This window comes from Somniosus microcephalus, chromosome 1, assembly GCF_052327205.1.
Source record: "Somniosus microcephalus isolate GS21.2 chromosome 1, FLI_Smic_1.0, whole genome shotgun sequence".
NCBI lineage: Eukaryota > Metazoa > Chordata > Chondrichthyes > Squaliformes > Somniosidae > Somniosus > Somniosus microcephalus.
Window position 1 is genome coordinate 209,033,855 of NC_140987.1, and position 21,775 is coordinate 209,055,629.

Consider the following 21,775-nt stretch of genomic DNA (forward strand, 5'->3'; position numbering starts at 1 on the left):
CTCGCAGACCCCACCCCAGTGCTTGTACAATTATATTCCCACTCCTACATCCTGAGATGTCTCCCCCGATTCCCATGGGCTTCAGTTTTACTAGGGCTCCTTGATGCCACACTCAGTCAAATGCTGCCTTGATGTCAAGGGCAGTCACGCTCACCTCACCTCTGGAATTCAGCTCCTTTGTTCATGTTTGGACCAAGGCTGTAATGAGGTCGGGAGCAGAGTGGTCTTGGCGGAACCCAAACAGGGCATCAGTGAGCAGGTTATTGGTGAGTAAGTGCCGCTTGATAGAACTGTCGATGACACATTCCATCACTTTGCTGATGATCGAGAGTAGACTGATGGGGCAGTAATTGGCCGGGTTGGATTTGTCCTACTTTTTGTGGACCGGACATACCTGGGCAGTTTTCCACATTGTCGGATAGATGCCAGTGTTGTAGCTTGGCTTTAGGCGTGGCTAGTTCTGGAGTACAAGTCTTCAGGAAGATAGCCGGGATGTTGTCAGGGCCCATAGCCTTTGCTGTATCCAGTGCGCTCAGCCGTTTCTTGATATCACGTGGAGTGAATCGAATTGGCTGAAGACTGGCTTCTGTGATGGTGGGGACATCAGGAGGAGGCCGATTTGGATCATCCACTCGGCACTTCTGCCTGAAGATGGTTGCAAATGCTTCAGCCTTGTCTTTTGCACTCACGTGCTGGGCTCCACCATCATAGGATGGGGATATTCATGGAGCTGCCTCCTCCCATCAGTTGTTTAATGGTCCACCACCATTCACGACTGGATGTGGGAGGACAGCAGAGCTTTGATCTGATCCGTTGATTGTGGGATCACTTAGCCCTGTCTATAGCATGCTGCTTCTGCTTTTTAGCATGCATGTAGTCCTGTGTTGTAGCTTCCCCAGGTTGGCACCTCATTTTTAGGTACACCTGGTGCTGCTCCTGGCATGCTCTTCTACACTCCTTGTTGAACCAGGGTTGGTCCCCTGGCTTGGTGGTAATGGTAATGGTAGAGTGAGGGATATGCCGGGCCATGAGGATACAGATTGTGGTGGAATACAATTCTGCTGTTGCTGATGGCCCACAGCGCCTCATGGATGCCCAGTTTTGAGCTGCTAGACCTGTTCTGAATCTATCCCATTTAGCACAGTGGTAGTGCCATACAACACGATGGAAGGTGTTCGGACGAAGGGTCATCGAACTGAAACGTTAACTTTGTTTCTCTCTCCACAGGTGCCGTCTGACCAGCTGAGTATTTCCAGCATTTTCTGTTTTCATGATGGAGGGTGTCCTCAGTGTGAAGGCGGGACTTCGTCTCCAAAATGACTGTGGTCATGGACAGATGCATCTGCGACATGTAGATTGGCGAGGACGAGGTCAATTAGGTTTTTCCCTCGTGTTGGTTCTCTCACCACCTGTTGCAGGCCCAGACTGGCAGTTATGTCCCTCAGGACTTGGCCAGCAGTGGTGCTACCGAACCACTATTGGTGATGGACATTGAAGTCCTCCACCCAGAGTACATTCTGTGCCCTTGCTACTCTCAGTGCTTCTTCCAAGTGGTGTTCAACATAGAGTACTGATTCATCAGCTGAGGGAGGGTGGTAGGTGGTAATCAGCAGGAGGTTTCCTTGCCCATGCTTGACTGAAGCCATGAGATTTCATGGGCTCCGGAGTCAATGTTGAGGACTCCCAGGACCACTTCTTCCCGACTGTATACCACTGTGCCACCACCCCTGCCAGTGGGACAGGACATACCCAGGGATGGTGATGGAGGAGTTTGGGACATTGGCTGAAAGGTATAATTCTGTGAGTATGACTATGTCGGGCTGTTGCTTGACTAGTGTGGGACAGCTCTCCCAATGTTGGTGAGGGGGACTTTGCAGGGTCGACTGGGCTGGGTGTACCGTTGCTGTATCCGTAGCCAGTGCCGAGGTCCGTCTGGTTTCATTCTTATTATGTTTCGTATGATTAGTTACAACTGAGTGACTTGCTCGGCCATTTCAGAGGGCAGTTAAGAGTCAAGTCTGGAGTCACATCTATATGTCAGACCAGGTAAGGACAGCAAATTTCCTTCCCTAAAAAGGACATTAATGAACCAGAAGGGTTTTTACGACAATCCAATAGTTTCATGGTTACCATTACTAGCTTTTAATTCCAGATTTATTTAATTAACTGAATTTAATTTCCCCAGCTGCCGTGGTAGGATTTGAACTCGCAGCTCTGGATCATTAGTCCAGGTCTCTGGATTACTAGCCCAGAGACATTACCACCATTCCCTTTACATAGTCATGTTGATATTTTCTATGATAAATACCAAGCTTTAAACACTATTTTCCAGTAGTGTCCGAATCCAGAAGAAGCATTAAAAAAAGAGGAAAATTAAGGGAAAAATGAAAATGTTTTAAATGATATAGCATTCTCGATTAAAGTTAATAACCAATAATAACCTCAGTCAGTCTTATGCAGAACTAATTGGGCCATGCAGAAACCAAGAAACTGAACTGCAGAGTTTTTTTTGTCAGTCTTATTTTCTTGGCAAAACCAGATTACATTTTCGGATCACGTGAGCAAGTTCACACAACTGGCATTCAGCACAAACAAGTATGAAGTCATTAGATTGTTACAACGATACTATATTTTGATGTAGTCCTACAATAGAGACATTGAGGCTATATGTAATGCCACAACTACTTCTCCAGCTAAGGTCAGCTAACTAAGCACAGACAGGGAATTGAACTTAGCACCTGCTGATCTGCATGGCTTAGTGCCACACCACCAACTGAATTTAACTTGTTTTTGCATTTCAAGTAATGTACTTGAATTTGTTTGATTGAAAATTGGCTTGGCAATAGGAAACAGAAATTGATGATAAATGGAAAAAGCCCACTCTAGGGGGCAGTAGCTCGTGGAGTCTCACAGGGAACGTCTGTTAACACATTCATAAATAACATGGATGAGAGCACTTCTTGTGTGTGTATTATGAAATGTGCTAATGTGGTGAGATGACAAGTGAAGATAAACAGCTTTTAAGATCTGGACCAATTATGCAATTAAAAATGGGGCCCACCACCTTCTCAGGGAAATAGGGATGGGAAATAAATGTGGCCTTGTTCGAGCTGCCCACATTCTAAGAACAAATAACAAAGGTAGATGGGCTTTAGAGTAGAAAAGATAAGGTAATGAATTTTGGAATAGCAAAAAAATTAAACAGATGGAAAAAAGGTGAGAGAGAGATTATTGTTCATTGAATATCAAAGTCAATGTAAAGACATCTTATTGTCTGAAAATCCAACTCAGCATTCCTCCCTAAACACAAGATTAGTTCTCACACATTTATAAACTCATCCCAACATATTTGCACAAAGTGATTGAAACACAGGAAAAGTACATTGGCCTTGGGAAAGGTACAGCGCAGATTCACTAGAATGATGAGGACAGGTTGCATAAACTTGACTTGTATTTCCTCGAGTTTAGAAGGTTGAGGGGTGATTTATTCGAGTTGTTTAAAATAAAGAGATTTGATATGTAGATATAGAGAGAGTCCAGAACAAAAGGGCAAATCTTATAATTAGAGCTAGGCTTTTAAGAGCAAAATCAGGAAGCATTTTTTCCACAAACGTTAGTGAAAATCTAGAACAATCTCCCTCAAATGGCATTCGATGTGGGTCAATTGAAATTTTCAAGACTGATAGATTTTTTTGTTCGGTAAGGGTATCAAGAAATATGGAACAAAGGCAGGTAAATGGAGATAAGGTACAGAGCAGCCATGAACTAACTGAACGATGAAACAGGCTCGAGGAGCCCCCGCCACCCGAGAAATACTTTGGAGCTGCTCCAAGTTGCCTCCTTCATAGGGGGTTGCAATAAACAAGAAAACAATTTCCCTGGTATTCAACACTTCTTCTCACTCGGTATACCAGCCTCCAAAGTTACACTGGGTCCTTGTGAGGCAGTGGCGCAGAATCCCCCAACATAAGGAATCTCTGTCCTGGGCCACTTGCCCCTTTATATTGATGGCTTCGTAGGGGTGGGGAGAGACTCCATCCCCATAAGGCCATCCCAGAAACTTTGCCCCACGGCAGGCACCCAGCTAATTCATGTGCCGGATTTGTGGTTCTTTCAGCAAACTCCTGCCAGAGTTACAGTGGGAGTCTGCCGGAACAGGCAAATAATTTCAGCCCCTTATAGACTGGATTATTCTGATGGACTCATTGCTGGCCTTCCATCCTCCACAAACACCACTTTGTCCAAAATGCAGCTGCCCATATCCTGTCCCAAAATTAAAACTCCTCGGACTCATCTGAAAATTCCTCCATGACATTGCCCCGCTTTATATTTGCAACCTCCTCCATCCTTATGACCGCACCCCACCCCACCTACAGTCCTTTTGAATCTGGCCTGGTGTGCGTCACCCCCTCTATTTGCCCCACCACTGATGGCAGAGCCTTCAACTGCCTCAGCCCATCTTCTGGAACTCCATCCCTAAAGCGCTTCACCTCAACTTCTCTCTCTCCTCCTTTAAAATCCATCTCAAAATAATTCTTTTTGACCAATCCTTTGGTCATCCCTCCTAAAATCTCCCTCAAAAGGATTGGCATCCGTTTCCCTATCTATTTCTATTTGTGGAGCGCCATGGGATTCTTGTTTTTAAACATTAAATGCACTATATAAGCTATTCTTTCCATGGTTTTCTATTTGACCCGGAGATAAGCTTCCAACCCCATATCAGCGCCATCACCAAGACTGCCAACTTCCACCTTCGTAACATCACCCGTCTCTGCTCCTGCCTCAGTATATCTGCTGCTGAAACCCTCATCCATGCCATTATCGCTAGACTCGACCATTCCAATGCTCTTCTGGCCAGCCTCCCACCTTGCACCCTCCGTAAACTCAAGTTCATCCAAAACTCTGCTGCCTATATCCTAACTCGCACCAAGTCCCGTTCACCCATCACCCATGTGCTCGTTGACCTACATTGGCTCCTGGTCCAGCAATGCCTCGAATTTAAAATTCTTACCCTCGTTTTCAAATCACTTCATGGCTTTGCCCCTCCCTATCTCTGAAAACTCCTCCAGCCGAGGTTTCTGCGCTCCTCCAATTCTGGCCTCTTGAGCATCCTCGATTTTCATTGTTCCACCATTGGCAGCCGTGTCTTCAGCTGCCCAGGCCCCAAGGTTTGGAATTCCTTCCCTAAGCCTCTGCATCTCCATTTCCTCCTTTAAGACACTCCTTAAAACCAACCTCTGTCCTAATATCTGCTTATCTGTCCTAATATCTGCTTATGTGGCTCTGTGTCAAATTTTGTTTGTTTACACTCCTGTGAAGCAGTTTGGGAAATTTACATTAAAGGCACTATATAAATGCAAATTATTGTTATAACAAAATCCCAATAAAATCTCTTTCTGCAGTTTCTTAGTATCCATTTATAAAAGACCTCCAACATTGCAGTTAACTGGGGTGACAAGAATATTAACACGAAATACATGATATCAAGCAAAAAATATCAAGACATGCAGGAATAGACATTAAAAAGGTGGCATTACTAAATGGAATATGCATGGCCCAGAAATTCGGGTCCCAACGCGCGAGTACGCACGGAGTACTCGCGCATAGGCCCAACGAAAGTGCCGGTTTCGTGCATGCACGGGAAACCGGCACTTCCGTTCCCCTGAAAGAAGGGGTTCAGAGGTAGCGCGTGTGCATTGAACTTCCGTTTTTTTTGCAGGTTTCTCCGGGAGGGTAAGTCTCCAGAAAGGCCTGCTTTTAACAAGGTAAGTGGTGAATTAATTAAAATTAAAACATTTTTTCCAACAGGTTTATTATTTTTAAATACTTTAAAGAAAGGCAAGTTTATTTTTAGCCCCGTTAGAAAATGTAAATCATTTTTTCAAAAATTTAAATTGTTTAAAATAGTTATTTCATGTAATTTAGTTATTTTTAAAATGTGATTTTTAAAAAAAAATGTATTTGAAGCTTGTGATGTTTTGGGGCTTATAGTATTTATAGGTTTGACAGCTCTTCCTGTCAAACTTAATAACCATTCCTTGCTACCATTGGCTCTCCATGGCCCACGTGATCCCAGGGGACGCAGCGAACTAACTGCGCCCCTGGGATACGCAAGCACCGCGCGCCGGCAGTTGGAGGAGGCCCAGGATCGTAATCCCACGCGGGCCCACAGCTCAACGGCCGGCGTGCTAGGTAAGTGCAGGTCGGGGGCTTGCACCCGCGGGAAGCCCCCGACCCGAATTTCTGGGCCATGAATTTAAAAATCCAAGTGATTAAATGATCAGTGTAATTCACCGTGATGGAAAGCACCGCAATGAAACATTGTAAACTTTATTCACAGGCATTTGCGTCTAACTCATACCAACAGATTTCTAAACTTGTGTATAGTACTGTAATTATACTCAAGATTTCATGAACAAAATCAAAACACAGGAATGGGGTTAGACTATAAACATAAAAATAGATACACATTAGCAAATTTTGCACCACTGAAGATAAAGTGGCAAAACTAAGGTGAGATCTCTATCAGCTGTTTTAATTAGTTGAGTACCCACATTAACATAGGAGTAGGCCATTTTGCCCCTCAAGCCTGTTCCGCTATTCAATGAGATCATGGTTGATCTGTGCCCTAACTCCATATATCCGCCTTTGCCTCAAATCCCTTAATACCTTTGGTTAACAAAAATCTATCAATCTCAGATTTAAAATTAACAATTGATCTAGCATCAATTGCCATTTGTAGAAGAATTCCAAACTTCTACCACTCCCATATAATTTAATTCTAGAAATAAAAGGATTACAACATATTGGCCCGTAATTTCCAATGTTTACGGGTGTGTACGAGTCACCCGTAGGGGCCTCGCAAGTGCCGGTTTCAGGCATGCGAAGTGCATGCGCTGAAAACCGGCACTTCCGATCTGTCAAGAATCCTCTTGACAGATCGCACGCCTGCCCTGGAGAAGGGCCTCTGCGGTCAGAGGGTTCCACTTTCTGCACAACCTCCGCCCGCTGAAATCCCTTAAAAATCTTATACCTGGTAAAAGCAGGTAAGGCCTGCTTTAACCAGCATAAGAGTTTTTAAAAAGTAAAAAAATGTTTTCCACTCATTAATAATGTAAAAATACTTTTAAAAAGGTAAGTTTATTTTTAGCCCCATAAAAAATTACTTTTGTTTAAAATATTTAATTTAATGTAATTTTAACTCATTTTAAAAATGTGATTAAAAAAAAATGTATTTGATGTGTCTTTTTTCAGTGATCCCCATTCATACTTTTGCAAGGTCTACCTGTCAAAAGTATGAAGGGGGATTCCCTTCTCCCATTGGCTCGCCTGGATCATGTGATCCCAGGGACACTTGCGAACTACCTGCGCCCCTGGGATACTTGACCATCTGCGCGCGCGCGCCAGGAGAGGCCCAGAGCGGAAGAGTCCGGACCTCGGGAGCCCTCAGGTAAGGGCGTAGATTTTTTTCCCCGATAGGAGGCATCTGCACGCAGGATGCCTCCTATCGGAAATTACGGGCCTTTGCTTTACAAAGTCCATTTTAATAGGTTTCAGCAACAAAGAAGAAAGTGTAGACTTAACAGGGAATTTTACAAAAACAATTGTTTGGCAAGAAAAAATCAAATGCTAGTAAGATCACGGATTTGGATAAACCCGATGCATTACTGCCATCAGACTTCCCACTGATCAGAGAATAATGTTGTGTATAGAAAATCTAAAAAATACACATTAATGGACCTGGAGGTCATCTCAATAGAGCCTGTTGATTACCTAATGTCTACATACACGTGTACTTCGGGAGATCAGGAATGGGTACCTTGGTTGTTTTATCTCTCCCTAAGGGGCACCAAGGCCAATTGTACTCTACTGCTGTAATCAGCTAACTCAGCACAGACCTGATATTAAACCTCAGTGTTCCAATACAATTTAAAATTATTTTACAAAATGGACAGCTAAAAATTACATTTAAGCGTAGTTTATTTTCAGACATCATTTAAGATAGCACTACCCTACATTTTGTTCTCTTTGTATTTATTATCAGTTACCCTCACTTATTCAAGTGTATTGCGGTGTATTCAGCATTACAGTTTTGTTTCAAGTCCTTCTGAAATGAGTTGAAAAATTCCGATGTCATGAAAAACATCAGTTTTGGTTTTGCTCTTCAGGATGCGGTAAAAACATTCAAACTATTTACTTCACACCTATGAACAAAGCGTCATGACAAATTAGTGGATAAAGCAAATTTAAAATCTCAATAATTAGGAGGTTCATTTGGCTTACAGTTACGAATAGAAGATAGACTATGCATGTATTTATTATTTTGTGGTTACAATTAGGTCATTCCCTGTTTATATTTGGTCTAAAAGTATGCTATTTCAGAGAACCTACTTGCCCTGTTAAAGCAAACCCAGCATATGGTGCTAAAATGGGAAATTGTCTGCAAGAAATTGCGCTTATACAGGGTTTTATTTTCAGGTAATGCCTCTGGGATATACTATTAAAATCTTCTTAGCCAACAGCAATATATAGTTGATAATCAGGTCTCTCTCTGCCAGAAAGAGATAAAAAAAAGTTTAATTTCATGATCTGAAAGTTTAATTGTTAAGAGCCACTGAGAATAACTATTTATACTTTGTTAGGGGTGACTTTAAACTCATTAGCAAAACTGTGGATCAATATTTAACCTGAGATTTTTTCTTTTGCACTTGGAATTTAACAGTGATGTTAAATATAATTAATTTTTTTTTTAAAGTTAAGCATATTATGACAAAAATCTTTTAACTGGTATGGTCAAATTATTAGAAGTAACATACTGAGTTAATTGTGGTTTTCTGTGAGCAAGGATCTGCCACGCACAGAAAATAGACATGGTCATGGCAGCGAAGGTCAATTACAGGAAACTTTCAATTAACCGGCCACTAACTAACCGGAACGCTCTATCCATCGGCAAAATTCAGGAGTCGGTTCAGATAACTTTTTTTTACTTTTAGTTACTTTTTTTTTTACTCATTTGTGGCTGTGCAAGCGTGTACCTGAAGCTGTTGCTAAGCTACAGAGACGCTTGCAAGTTGTGCCGATTGTTTTGAAGCGGTTAGGGTTTGTTGCTTTAGACGGAGCTCTGAGCTCCGTATCTTTTAACTATAGCGTTCGGTTATCCGGCATTGTTGATGAACCGGCACCAGGTCGGTCCCGTCCATGCCGGATACCAGAAAGTTTCCTGTAATATGCATCAGTGCAGTGGTTTTTGTGAAACAAAGGTGTTCTCATATGCCAATGCAGGCTGGGTGCAGAAAATAGTTCCAGTTTTCACAGATAGATCAAATGGGGGAACAAATTGCCTTGCCAATGTCAAAGATGAGGAATCCATTCAACATGGACAATGTCGTTTTTTGTTTCCGTGCAACTTCAAAGGTATTTGAGTCATATTTCTGTGGTAAGTATGTCTGCAGGGGTGGCCCCACTGCACCCTGACAAAGATCAAAAATCAGACCCAATGTGAGGTCGTGGATTTGATTGATAGCTGTGTCTGAGTCCTTTGAGAAGGGGAGAAGGGGCCAAGATCACTGATTAGCTGCACTCAGTAATGCCAACCCCACCGTCTTATAAAGCATGAGACAAACTCTTAAAAATCAGGAAATTTGGTAAGAAATCATGAGTTGCCACGTGGCGTGCGCACTCTCCATTGATACATTATGCAAGTATCCACTGCACGGCTATAGCTTCAAACAGTTACAGCCAAAAAGGGTATTGATGTGTCCCCCCCACCAGCCTTTACCCCCTCCTCCCAGCTTGTCCACCCCGCTGTTAAACCCCTCCACCTCCCCACAAGGCCAGCGAACAAACCACCGGGAGGGGGCAAAGGCTTGCTGCAGGGCCAGAGGCTGGCAAGTCTCTTTCTTTCCACCGCGCCCCCCCCCCCCCCAAACTCCAAGGTCACGTGCAAATGAACCTCATTTACTCGAGTCCTTCCCGGAGTAGACGGCGCCAGTTCCGTCCTGTTCGCTGCACCACGAGGATTCTAGCTGCCGTCGGCTGTCACTTGAGAACACCCGGACCCGGAGGCCAACACAGACGCTCTTCCCCGCCTGCTCCTCCTGTAGACTGCCGTTCCCGACAAAAAACAGCAAACAACCCGGTCACCATCACTCTCTCCACCACCGGTGAACCCCCAATTCCGGCCAAGACTCTCCCGGAGCTGGTTAGATTCCTTTCCGCATATCTTGTAACTTGGGCAAATTAACCTTCTTTTAATATTACTCGAAACAATAATGCACAATTAATGTATGTTCATTCTTTTCAATGTCTGGGTGAAATTGAAGAATCTCACTTACATTTTAATAAAATGAAAATAAAAATTGTAACCACTTGTCATAGAATTGGTCATTCCTTTGCGTATGTGGTAATTCTGTAACTCTTGTACATTTTGATTATGGTGTAAAACCATTCATGTAACCAACACTTCATTGGACTGCCAGAATTGTCCCCAAAGCAAAATTGTTTAGTCTTTAGAGTATTTTACATGAAAGATTAGGAATATTGCCAATCTATGGGTAATCATGTTTGAATAACTTAGCGACATGAGGGATTCTTAATAAATAAATTGCTTAAACTTTTTCCATCTGAAAGGTAATGTCACTCAGCTCACATCCTTGCAGAGTTCAGATATGAGCCTTCGGCAACCTTAGCCAAGGTTATTTTCCATTAAAAGCTGCCTTGCTTTGGATCTTTGTTCCATTTGTAAGAGACGTGAACAGTTAGAACATATAATTCCCATCGTGATGCATTAAGCAGACCACCAACACCGACGCTCTTTCCCCTCCCCGCTCCTCCTGTAGGCTGCCATTCCCGGCAAAAACAGCAAACAACCCGGTCACCGTTGGCCCCCTTTGATTAGCTACTCATGTCTTCTATTACCATTCCCTGAAAACGAAATCGAAACCAGAATAGGTCAGATTTTCAACTTGAAATACTGACCAGCAAAGAGCCTCCAAACATAAAGCAGAACGCCAAACTCGGAGTGGACAACTGAATTTTTTTTTGGGAGGTGGGGCGGGGAGACAAGAGAGAAAGAATTAAGAGTGATCTCTCAAGCTATTCTTTTTCTGGTATGTTTTGGGGATTATTGTGAAATAGTTTCTTTCACACCTTTACTTTTAGGAGCAGAGGTAGAGGAATAATTTCCATGTTTAAATTCTGCCGTCACCCTTTCACTTCAAGATTACTCTTTCCACCACCGGTGAACCTCCAACTCCGGCCGACACTCTCCCCAGAGCTGAATGGATTCCTTTCCGCATATTTTGTAACTTTGGACCAGTCTCCCCGCTCGGATCTCTCTCTCCCCCCCGGTTAATTATTTTTAATCTATTTGCTTGCCCTCCCAGGAAAAGAATAAAATATCCCGATCCCTGGAGGAGACAGACCCCAGGTCAGAGGGGCAGATGCGAATGATTTAAAACAGCCCCAAACTCTGAAAATGGCACCTGGAGTCTGACAATGAATAAAGGGTGATAGTGAGTTTCCCTGCCCGACCTTCAGATTTCAATCAAAAAATACTTACCGAGATAATCCTGAAGCCAGTGAACTCGGACACCATTTGCAACTTGTGTTGCGCAACAGTACACATGCACAGTCTTTGTATCCGAGACTATTCCAATGGTATCAAATACACAGGGGAGCAGGGGAGACTTCTGATGGTGAAATCAACCTGTGGGAGACTACTAATGGAACAAACCAACTCGTGGACTGCACCCCACTTCCCCATTCAGAACCCATGAGTCTCAGCAGCAGCCAATCACAGGAGGCGTGGCGAAGATGAAAACAGAACAAAAATTGTGAGTTTTTACTACTGAATCACGAGTTGGGGGGGGATTTTTCTTAAAGATCATGTGTCTCATGATCAAATCGCAAGAGTCGGCATTACTATGTACTGGTCTTTAATGGACAGCTCAGTGGCAAGGGCCTTCCAATCATGGAATTATAGTGAATGTTTCAGTCTGGTAGCCAGCAGCCAAAAAGCTGTGTGTTTCAAATTATAACCCCGTCAAGTAGGGATGCTCGGTCAGATTGAAGATACATCAAATAAATTTCTGTTTGAAGTCTATGTTTAAAGAGAAAGTGGGTAGTGTCTTTATTATTTTATGTATTGGGAGTAGAAAATTGTATGATTCACTGTTTAAATCAAATACTATTTTTTCATCCGATTTATTTAAATATAAAAACATTTGTTAGTTCAGAGGCTTAGCCTCAATCTGGTAAGAATATTTATCCAGTCTGCTTTTCGTAGAGAGGATAATACATGGTGGCATGTAATCCGTTCCAGTAGCTGGTGTACAGAGTAAAGGTTTTCTATATCAATCCCTGGGTCTCATTATCGATTATCTAGATATTGGGCAAGAAAAGGTACGCTCTGGATTGTAAGGAATATAAGGTCCACGTATGGGATTGGTCAGTGATGCTGAACCAGAGTATCTAGTGTAGAAACCTAAATGAAAAACAGAACTCATCCCAAACTTCTGTTATCTTACTTATCCCTATAATTATAGTTTGTTGATTGCAGTTTGAGAAATACTTCAATATTTATTCAAAATTATGCATTTGTGTGAAGAGTAGGAAAATATACAGCAATTACAGAACATTTCTTAATTTACAGTAATATCTTAAAAGGTGTGATAATTTTATTAGCATTCAAATGTTCACATAACAAAATAGAAAATATAGTGAGTGCCTGGGAGGGAGCTAGGCTACAATTTATTGCAGAGATTCAAAAGATACAAATGAAGTTTCACCCATTTCTAAGAATCATGTAAACACCAAGATTTCATTACAACCTTGGACCCTGTCCCTTGTATATTGGGCTGGAATTTGCGGTCGGAGGCGTACCCCCGGAGTACGCCTCCAACCCGATAGAAAAATCTGCACCTATTTGCTGGCTCCTGGGCTTCAGATCCTGGGCCTGCAGGCGTACAGGTCCACTGATCCCAGGGACGCAGGCAGTTCGGAAGCATCCCTGGGATCACGTGGGCCAAGTCCTCCTATTAGAAAGGAAGATTCCTCATATTCTTATGGGGATTCCATTTACAAATGGAATCCCCATAAGCATGAACCCAATCCCCAAATAATTAAATAATTTACACAACTGGAAGAAAAATAAATGTTCCCATTTTCACATCTAATTAAAAGTCCCTTTAATGAAGGATTAACAATAAAAATTAAATTTTAACATTGTAATCCAGGGCAAAATTTACATAAACTAATTGTTAATGTTTGAGCATGATTTTTTATTTTAAAATTTTTAATTTAAGATTTATATTAACCCTTATGCTGCTGAAAGCAGGCTCTACACCTGCTTTTACGAGGCGTAAGGGTTTTGTGGACATTTGCTGGGCAGTAGTTAGGCAAATAGCCCAACTCTGTGCCAGGGAAAGTGATTTTTGCGTTGGTGCGGCAGATCTGTCAAGGCGAACCGGGGCAGACCGCAAGTTCCGAGTTTTTGCGTATGCGCAGCGCATGTGGAAACCCGGAACTTGTGGGGCCTTTTACAAGGCTTACAACAGCGTATGCACATAGGGAATAGAAAATCCGAGCCAGTGTGTTTATAATAGCAGTCTTGGTTGTTATTTTCCATATCACAACTATTTTCTAGCTCCATAATAGAAACAACTACTGAAAAGTTGGATCCAAGATTCAGAATTTACAAAATCTACCTGTGCTGCAAAAGATAGCACTTAAGATACAGCCACATGTGCAGCCTTTAAGTGGATATTGGACTTTTTAAGATGCATTAAAGTTTGCTAAATTAGACAATTTTCTCATCAGTATTAAATGAACACTTTCAGCACAAAATACCACAAAAGCTATTCTGTTAACACTGTCATTTCATTTGCAGACATTCTAATATTTGTCTTCAAAATGTTTTATGTGGTTAATAAAGGTTACCCCCTATCCCATGACATTAGATAAATAACTTTTTCACCTACTTAGATCTTCGGCTAACTCTGTGGTTGTGCTGTGGTGTTTGTTTAGGTGGCAGTGGTTTGACTGGTCAGTCTAGAATCTTTGGCGGCCCCTCACTGAGCTTGGTGTGTGGGTGGCCCAGTTTGTACTGCAGCTGGTGATGACACACAACTGCCTTTCAGTGCACCAACCCCACTAAAGACACTGTTGTTTTAATGCCGTGACCTATCACTTACTTAATACTTGCACCTCCCAAAAACCTATTCTGTGGTCAATCTTCATTCCATGTTTATGATTCATGATGCAGCCACTTGTTAAATTGTAGATAATTTGTTCTTACACTATGCTTGTCAATATGCATCAATCAAAGGTCACTTCATAGACCCATCCAAAAGTGAGAGTGGGAATAGCAATCCTGTATACAGTGTTAGTCATGTTACTTTTAATAACGTAAGACATTAAAGGTAGTCAATTTGTAGGCTTTCTCCTTTTACACACTGCATTGCTTTACTTTTAGTACTCATGACAAACTATATATTTGCCATGTATAACAATTATACTGACATGACTGCCAACTTTCCACTTTAAAATAAAACACTTGTAGATAGATACAAGTCCAAATTGAGGTCGATATTACTCCCATTCTACTGATATATTGTTTTATCAATGTTTTGACTCTGCTCAAACATGACTGGAGTTCCTATCCTCAGAAGGGTTGAACTCTAGCTATGTAATTATATGACATTCAAGAGATTGAGTGGGAAGGTTAGAAGAAATTTGCTTTTTAAAACTAGAGTACAATTCAATCCATGTTTTGTGATACCTTGATAGACCACTGTTCCTTGACACAGAAAGTGGATGAGCTACAACACAAAATGAATAATGGGATAATGAGTAATATTTAAACAGAAATAAGTACTCTATTATAGCTATCCAGTCCCTACTTACCTGAACTTCCAGCCCTCCCCTTAACTAACAGTAATGGTTGGGCTTCTGGCTTATGCAGGTAAATGCTGGTGATGCATATGTTTATATGTCAATTACAGCTTCCAGCAAAAACACTCCAACACTAATTTCAGTACTGCCTGCTCAGAAGTCAGGTTTTTGACACAAAAATCTCCATTTGATTTATGGAAACTAGTCCCATAGGCAAATCCCAATATTCCATCTGTGAAAGGCACTGATAAGAAAAATGACACACAGACAACATGGAGTTATCGATTATGTGTTTGCATTCACACAAACACATACTGTTCCTAGCTGATCTACTTGCAAGTTAAAAATAAAATATCTGACGAGGAAAATTCACCTGCAAACTTTTATTAAAATATAAAAATACCTGTAATGATTTGATGAAGTATGGGCACATGTAGAATATATGTACAGATACTTCATTTTTGAAAGTATCCTGGCATCTGATGAGAAGGTATCTCAAATAAAGTTTGTTTAATTCTGATGATATGCTTACACAGAACCATAATAAATTCCCAAGTTACAACATAAAATCTCAAATTACTTTCAAGAAAATCCAGATTACCATTTCAATAAAGACATTCAAAAAGAGATTATGTTTTTATGCTGAAATAGTTTGTAAATTTCAACTAGCTCTCTCTTTAGAATATTAGCATGTGCAAATATTTACAAAATAACCAAATTCATTTTTTTACAAAAAAGAACTTGCATAACCAGATGTCCTAAAGTGCTTCACAGCCAATAAAGTACTTCTGAAGTGTAACCACTGTCTGTGACATCAGGCTATTTCAAGTCAAAATAAAAAATGGCATAAAATGGAATAGAACAGCAAGCAATGGAGTGTATAAGGGGACTAGAACAGTAGGGATGGAGAGCGCAGGAGGGACCGATTAAAGGATAATGGCATCAACTGAGATTACAATATTCTTTAAAAAAAGATCGCTGATCTGCTGCTTTAATGTCATCAGGCTAGAATCAGAATTCATAAAATCCATAGGACATTGACACAAATGTTTCGAAATGACATTGTACGTTTAACACAACTTTAGAAAAAGCACCAATGACTAGTACTCCTCACAATCCTAAATACACGGACTAGGAAATTAAACTCTTGGGACACAGAATTAAAAAGTCTGTCTGTATTACAGGAAGGGATTTGTGTCCATCATTGCAAAATCGGGAAATGAGGAGAAATGTCTTTGTACAAATATGTTTTTCCAAACTTGAAAAGCACATTCATAAATAATCACCTATTTATACTCGGACTAGAATATTAACAGACATTCCTTCAAAACCAAAATACAGTATGGCAAAGTTATTATAACCTTCACATCCCTTTACCTAAATAAAAACATTTGTACTTGATACAAAATTGAACTGTACTTACCGAGATGTCTTGTAAAAGCTTCTCATATGAGAAATGGAAAACTTCTTTGACACTATCCTTTAAAAAGTCAAAGCTGTAGCTTTTTGTTCGGTCTTCACCCGTTGTCAGTGCTCTTCGAAGTTCATCCACATATTTTTCTCTGTCCATTTCAGCTTCTTTCGCTTCCATTGTTACTTGATATTCTGACACTATGAGTAGAATTGGCAAATTAAATATGCCAGATAATTTCAGTTTTAATTTAATTCCAAGATACCACCTCCTGTGTGTGATGAAACATGCCAACTATCCGTGTTTTGCACTGATTCGGTTTTGGGGACCCTGTCAGTATGTCAATGTTTGCCGAAACAAAAAGCAATTGGACCCCCTTCTGTGCCCGCCTGCATAGTCACTTGCTTGACCCTCAGGTCCACTAGCTCTGCACCAGACAGGGCCCATTTCTTTCTGCGCATTCCCACCACTAATGGCTCAAATACTGCCTTTGTATACTGTAATCCAGAACTTATAGGAGAACAAGTGATCCCACATACGTGCTGAAAAGGAGGAGCAGGGCCTGCCTAGTGTGTAGACTCAGTTGCTCAGCGGGTGTGGGGGAGGTGGTTGACAAGGGGAAGGGGCAGGATAACAGTGGAAGATGGGGCAGTAAATGGCAGCAAATGGGGAAATGGATAGAAGGAGGGAAGAAGGAAAACAAAGGGGTGAGAGAAGGGAACATGGCTGGCATTGAAGAGGGAGGTAAATGGATGACAGCAAAGGATAATGAAGGGGAAGAGAACTAGGAGCAGTGTTTTGGGAGAGAAGTTGAATATGGTGCTACGACTGAGGAGGAAGGCGAGTGGCAATATTAGCTAAGGGAAAATGGGGTTGGAGAGTGGCAGCTTAACTGGGGGGGGCAAAGAATGCCAGCAAGAGCTCTGGGAGGTGGAAGAAAAGAGTACCAATTTGAATAGGAGAACAAAAGAAAACTAGTAGCTTAACTGAGTTAGAGTGGGAGAAGAGTGCCAGGTTCAGTTGACAATGGAGGGGAAGGAACTGGGAGGGTTAGAGAAGATAGCATCTCTGTAAACAAATTGAGTTGAGATCGGGATTTTTATTCATCTCAGGCTGACTCAAACGATTTGCAATCTCGGTGTCCTACTGACCCTAAGCTGAGTTTCCGACCCCGTATCTGCTCTATTGCAAAGAATGCCTACTTCTACCTCCATAACATTGCCCATCTCTGCCCCTAACTCAGCCAATCTGATGCCTTTGTCACCTCCAGACTCAACCAATCCAATGCTCTCTTGGCCATTCACTGCAAAATTCAGCTCATTCAAAACTCCACTGCCTGTACCTATCCTATCCCGCACCATCCCACTTACCCATCACAGTTATCCTCACTGACATACATTTGCCTCATCCCCACAACCCCATAAATTTAAAATTCTCATCCTCATTTTTAAATCGGTGTCCTAGCTTGGCTCCTTGCTCTGGAATTCTCTCCTTAAGCCACTCCGCCTCTCCAGATCCTTCTCCTCCTTTAAGACTCTCCTTAAAATCCATGTGTTTGGCAAACCTTTTGGTCACCGCTCATTTCTTGTCTTGGTGTCCATTTTTGATTACACCTCTGTTCAGTGCTTTGGATGCTTTCTATGTAAAAAGCTCTACATAAATGCAAGATGCTGTTGTAGTAAAAGAGTAGGGAGCTGGATGGGCTATAGCGTGTCTGAATGGGGTAGAATACCTTTGTGAACTGGACAGTGTGGGTTGGATGTGGTGAAGTGATTGAGGTAATGTTTGGGCACGTGATTCAGTTGAAAATTAAAATGTCACTTTGTTTTTCCTTTTTTAAGATTAAAAATCTATTAATTGTGAAGTATAAAATTGTTTAAAATGAAACAGAATGCAAAATTTTCTGAAGAAACACGTCTTCTAGAAAAGCACCACAAATGCTGTACCTTCAACGTTTGGATTTTCCGCTTCAGGTTTTCATGTATTTAAAATGTTTTTTTTTCCCTTCATTACAAATATCGCTCAAGATACAAAAGGGACAAAATTTTAACCTAACCCACCCATCGGGAAACTGACTAGATCAGGTGCAACACTGGTTTTGACACCCTGCCCAACTTTACACTCCATCAATGGAGAGTAATATTGGGCAGGGTGTAAAACCAACACTACACCTGATCCAGAGGGTTTCTCACCCAGCGAGTAAGATTTAAATTTCACCCAAAGTTTTTGTAACTGTTTTCTTTCATGCCAGGACCTTTTTTGAGTTGTCATCTTTACTGAAGCTGTTAGAGGTTATTTTTTTTTTAGGTTGGCATGTATGTGCGATATCATTCTATATTGCAGGAGAGTTTTACCAACAGAAGGGGAATAAATACAGATATAGCTGCCAAAAAACTGACCTATTTGCAAAGTAGTGAGCAGTTTTAACTTGGCTGTAGTGAAATGGAGCTTAATAAAAAAGGTAAAGTGGAGCTTTAATAGCACAGTAAATACAACAATAATTTGCATTTATATAGCACTTTTAACATAGTAAAATGTCCCAAGGTGCTTCAGAGGAGCGTTATCAAACAAAATTTGGCACCAAGCCACGAGAAGATATTAGGACAGGTGACCAAAAGCTTGGTCAAAAAGCTAGGTTTTAAGGGGCGTCTTAGAGGAGGAGAGGGGGGGTAGATGGGCAGAGGGGTTTAGGGAGTGAATTCCAGAGCTTAGGGCCTAAGCAGCTGAAGGCACAGCCGCCAATGGTGGAATGAAGAAAATCGGGGATGCACAAGAGGCCAGAATTGGAGGACAGCAGAGATCTCGGCGGGCTGGAAGACGTTAGAGATAGGATGGGGCGAGACCATAAGAGATTTGAAAACAAGGATTAGAATTTTTTAATTGAGGCCTTGCTGGACTGAGAGCCAATGTAGGTCAGTGGAAAATACTCATGTACAGCATTAAAAAAATTAATATTTCATCTTTTTGATTATGTTCAAAAAAGGAGTCTGATTGAAGGCATCTCAGTAAAGATAGTTAGGGATGTGCAGAATTTTTATTCATGCAACACCTTTAATTGTGGAGTCCACCAGTACCTATTTTGGAAAAAGCTCCATATTCATCACACTTGGAATAAATAAAATTCATCAGAAAGATAGGTTTCCAGGAGTTCCGATGAGTTGCAGCCTCTACATAACTTTATTCAGCCAGATGATTTTAGCCTCAGTTATAAAGAAACGTTTCAAGTGCGTCAGTTTCTCATGCTAAATTAAAGTGAGTCATTTGATGCTTACATGAAAAATCATAAAACAAATTTAGTTTTGTTTGCTTAAAACTTTACATAACAAAGTGCAATCTGTGTTATTTATGGTTTGATTCATTGCACCTACTTTGGCCAAATGCATGAATGCCTGAGCACATAAAACTCACTGGTAAAAACTGATTCAGCATTGAATCTGCAACACAAACATTTTATCTTTACATCAATATAGAAGTTTTAACAGGATTACATTTGTGTTAATGCAAAAAATTAATTTGGGTTGCATTTAGTTACTCTATACTGTGGGGGACTACGGTCTCCCGCGTAAAGAAATAGGCAACACAGCGAGCTACAAGAAATAGGTCTTTACTCCAACTCTCACAATACAGTACTGAATTCGTGAAGCCCGCGAACCTGTGATGACTCATGGATTGGTCACCTGCTGGAACCTGATAGAAGGAAAACCAATCAGCAGCAGGCAAGTCTGAACGTGCCTTATTCCTCTCAGCTTGCAACTGTCTTGCGGGGGGAGGGGAATACAGCAGTTAAAAGGGGATTATACAGGTTTATCTACATACACACTGTTTCCAAAATGCAGCAACGCCACATACGCCCCCCCAGAATCCTCGTTAACTGTAAAAGTCAGTCTCTGCGGAGGTTTGACCAAGCGGCCGTAGCGGCTGTAGTAGCCATCTGGCGTGTGAGGAGGGCTGTCTGGGAGGTCAGCCGGTTGGTTCGTCGGCTGGTCTGCTGGTGGACTGGCTGGACGGTCTGCCGGCGAAGGTGGGGCGGCGGCCGGAAAGTAAGGTTCTGGCGTGTCTTGGTCCTCTTGTGGGGCCGCCGCCAACGTGGGAGGTCTGCCCTGCCGTGGGGGAAGAGCCGGCCGAAACGGGAAGCTAAGGTCCAGGTGCGCCGGTTTGAGGCGGTCTACTGAAATAAGGTCCGGCTTCCCACCGACATCGATAAGAAAAGCTTTGCCCCCCCGTCTCCAATACTGGGAAGGGGCTGGTGTATGGTGCCTGCAGCGGGCCTCCGTGCGCGTCCCGGCGCACGAAGACGAACTCCGCATGTCGTAAGTCTCGAGGCACGTAGGACGGCTGCGGGCCGTGTTGCGAAGTGGGCACTGGACGGAATTGCTGGGCCGCGTCCTGGTGCAGGGAAAGCTGTCTGGCGGCCGACCACGGCTCCGTTGTCAGGGGGAGGAAGTCGCCTGGTACTCTGAGCGGTTGGCCGTAGACCATCTCGGCCGCAGAGGCGCGGAGGTCCTCTTTGGGCGCGATACGCAATCCCAGGAGAACCCAGGGTAGTTTGTCGATCCAGCTGGTATCGACCAGGCTGGCGCGGAGAGAGGCTTTCAAAGAACGATGAAAGCGCTCGCAGAGCCCGTTGGCCTGCGGGTGGTAGGCTGTTGTCCTGTGCAACTTGGTGCCGAGGCCGGCGATGATGGCATTCCACAAGTGGGAGGTGAACTGGGGGCCTCTGTCCGAGGATATGTCGGTCGGCACGCCGAACCGGGCCACCCATGTCGAGACGAATGCTCACGTGACGTCGGTCGTGGTGGAGGCAAGGGGAACCACCTCGGGCCATCTGGTGGTGCGGTCGACAATCGTGAGGTGTGTAAAACCGTGCGACAGCGGCAAGGGGCCTACCAGATCGACGTGGACGTGGTCGAAACGCCTCTCGGGCACCGGGAAACACTCCAATGGCACCTTGGTGTGCTGCTGGACCTTAGCGCGCTGACACGGCACGCATGTGTTGGTCCAGTCTCTCACATCCTTGTGGAGTCCAGGCCAGACGAACTTGGCGGACATAAGTTTCTGAGACGCACGCATCCCTGGATGTGAGAGGCCGTGAATGATGTCGAAAACTCGCTTGCACCAGGCGGATGGAACGACCGGCCTAGGCGAAGGGACTGAGACGTCACACAGGAGGGTTGTGCCGGCTGCGTGGAAGTGGATGTCGGCCAGGGAGAGACTGGTAGTTGACGTCCCGAGGGCCTGGATCTCCGCGTCGGCAGCCTGGTCTCTCGCTATGCTGGCGTAGTCGACGCCCAGGTGCACTGCGTGGAGCGAGGGTCTTGAGAGGCAGTTGGCCACCAAATTATCCTTGCCGGCGACGTGGCGGATGTCCGTGGTGAACTCCGAGATGAAGTTGAGTTGGCGCGCGGACCAGGGTTCGGTTACTTTGGCCATGGCGAAAGTGAGCGGCTTGTGGTCCACGAATGTGGTGAACGG

General features: G+C 43.0%; 1 protein-coding gene across 2 annotated transcripts in view; it reads right to left on the reverse strand.

The window, feature by feature from the left end:
- The window catches only part of xrcc4 (X-ray repair complementing 4), a 583,131-nt gene that overhangs the window by 510,540 nt on the left and 50,816 nt on the right, over positions 1 to 21,775 (reverse strand). For both annotated transcript variants that reach the window (XM_085989376.1, XM_085989378.1), the window contains exon 3: positions 16,316 to 16,503. In XM_085989376.1, the coding sequence (XP_085845502.1) occupies positions 16,316 to 16,503 (188 nt within the window). The remainder of the gene's footprint in view (positions 1 to 16,315; positions 16,504 to 21,775) is intronic.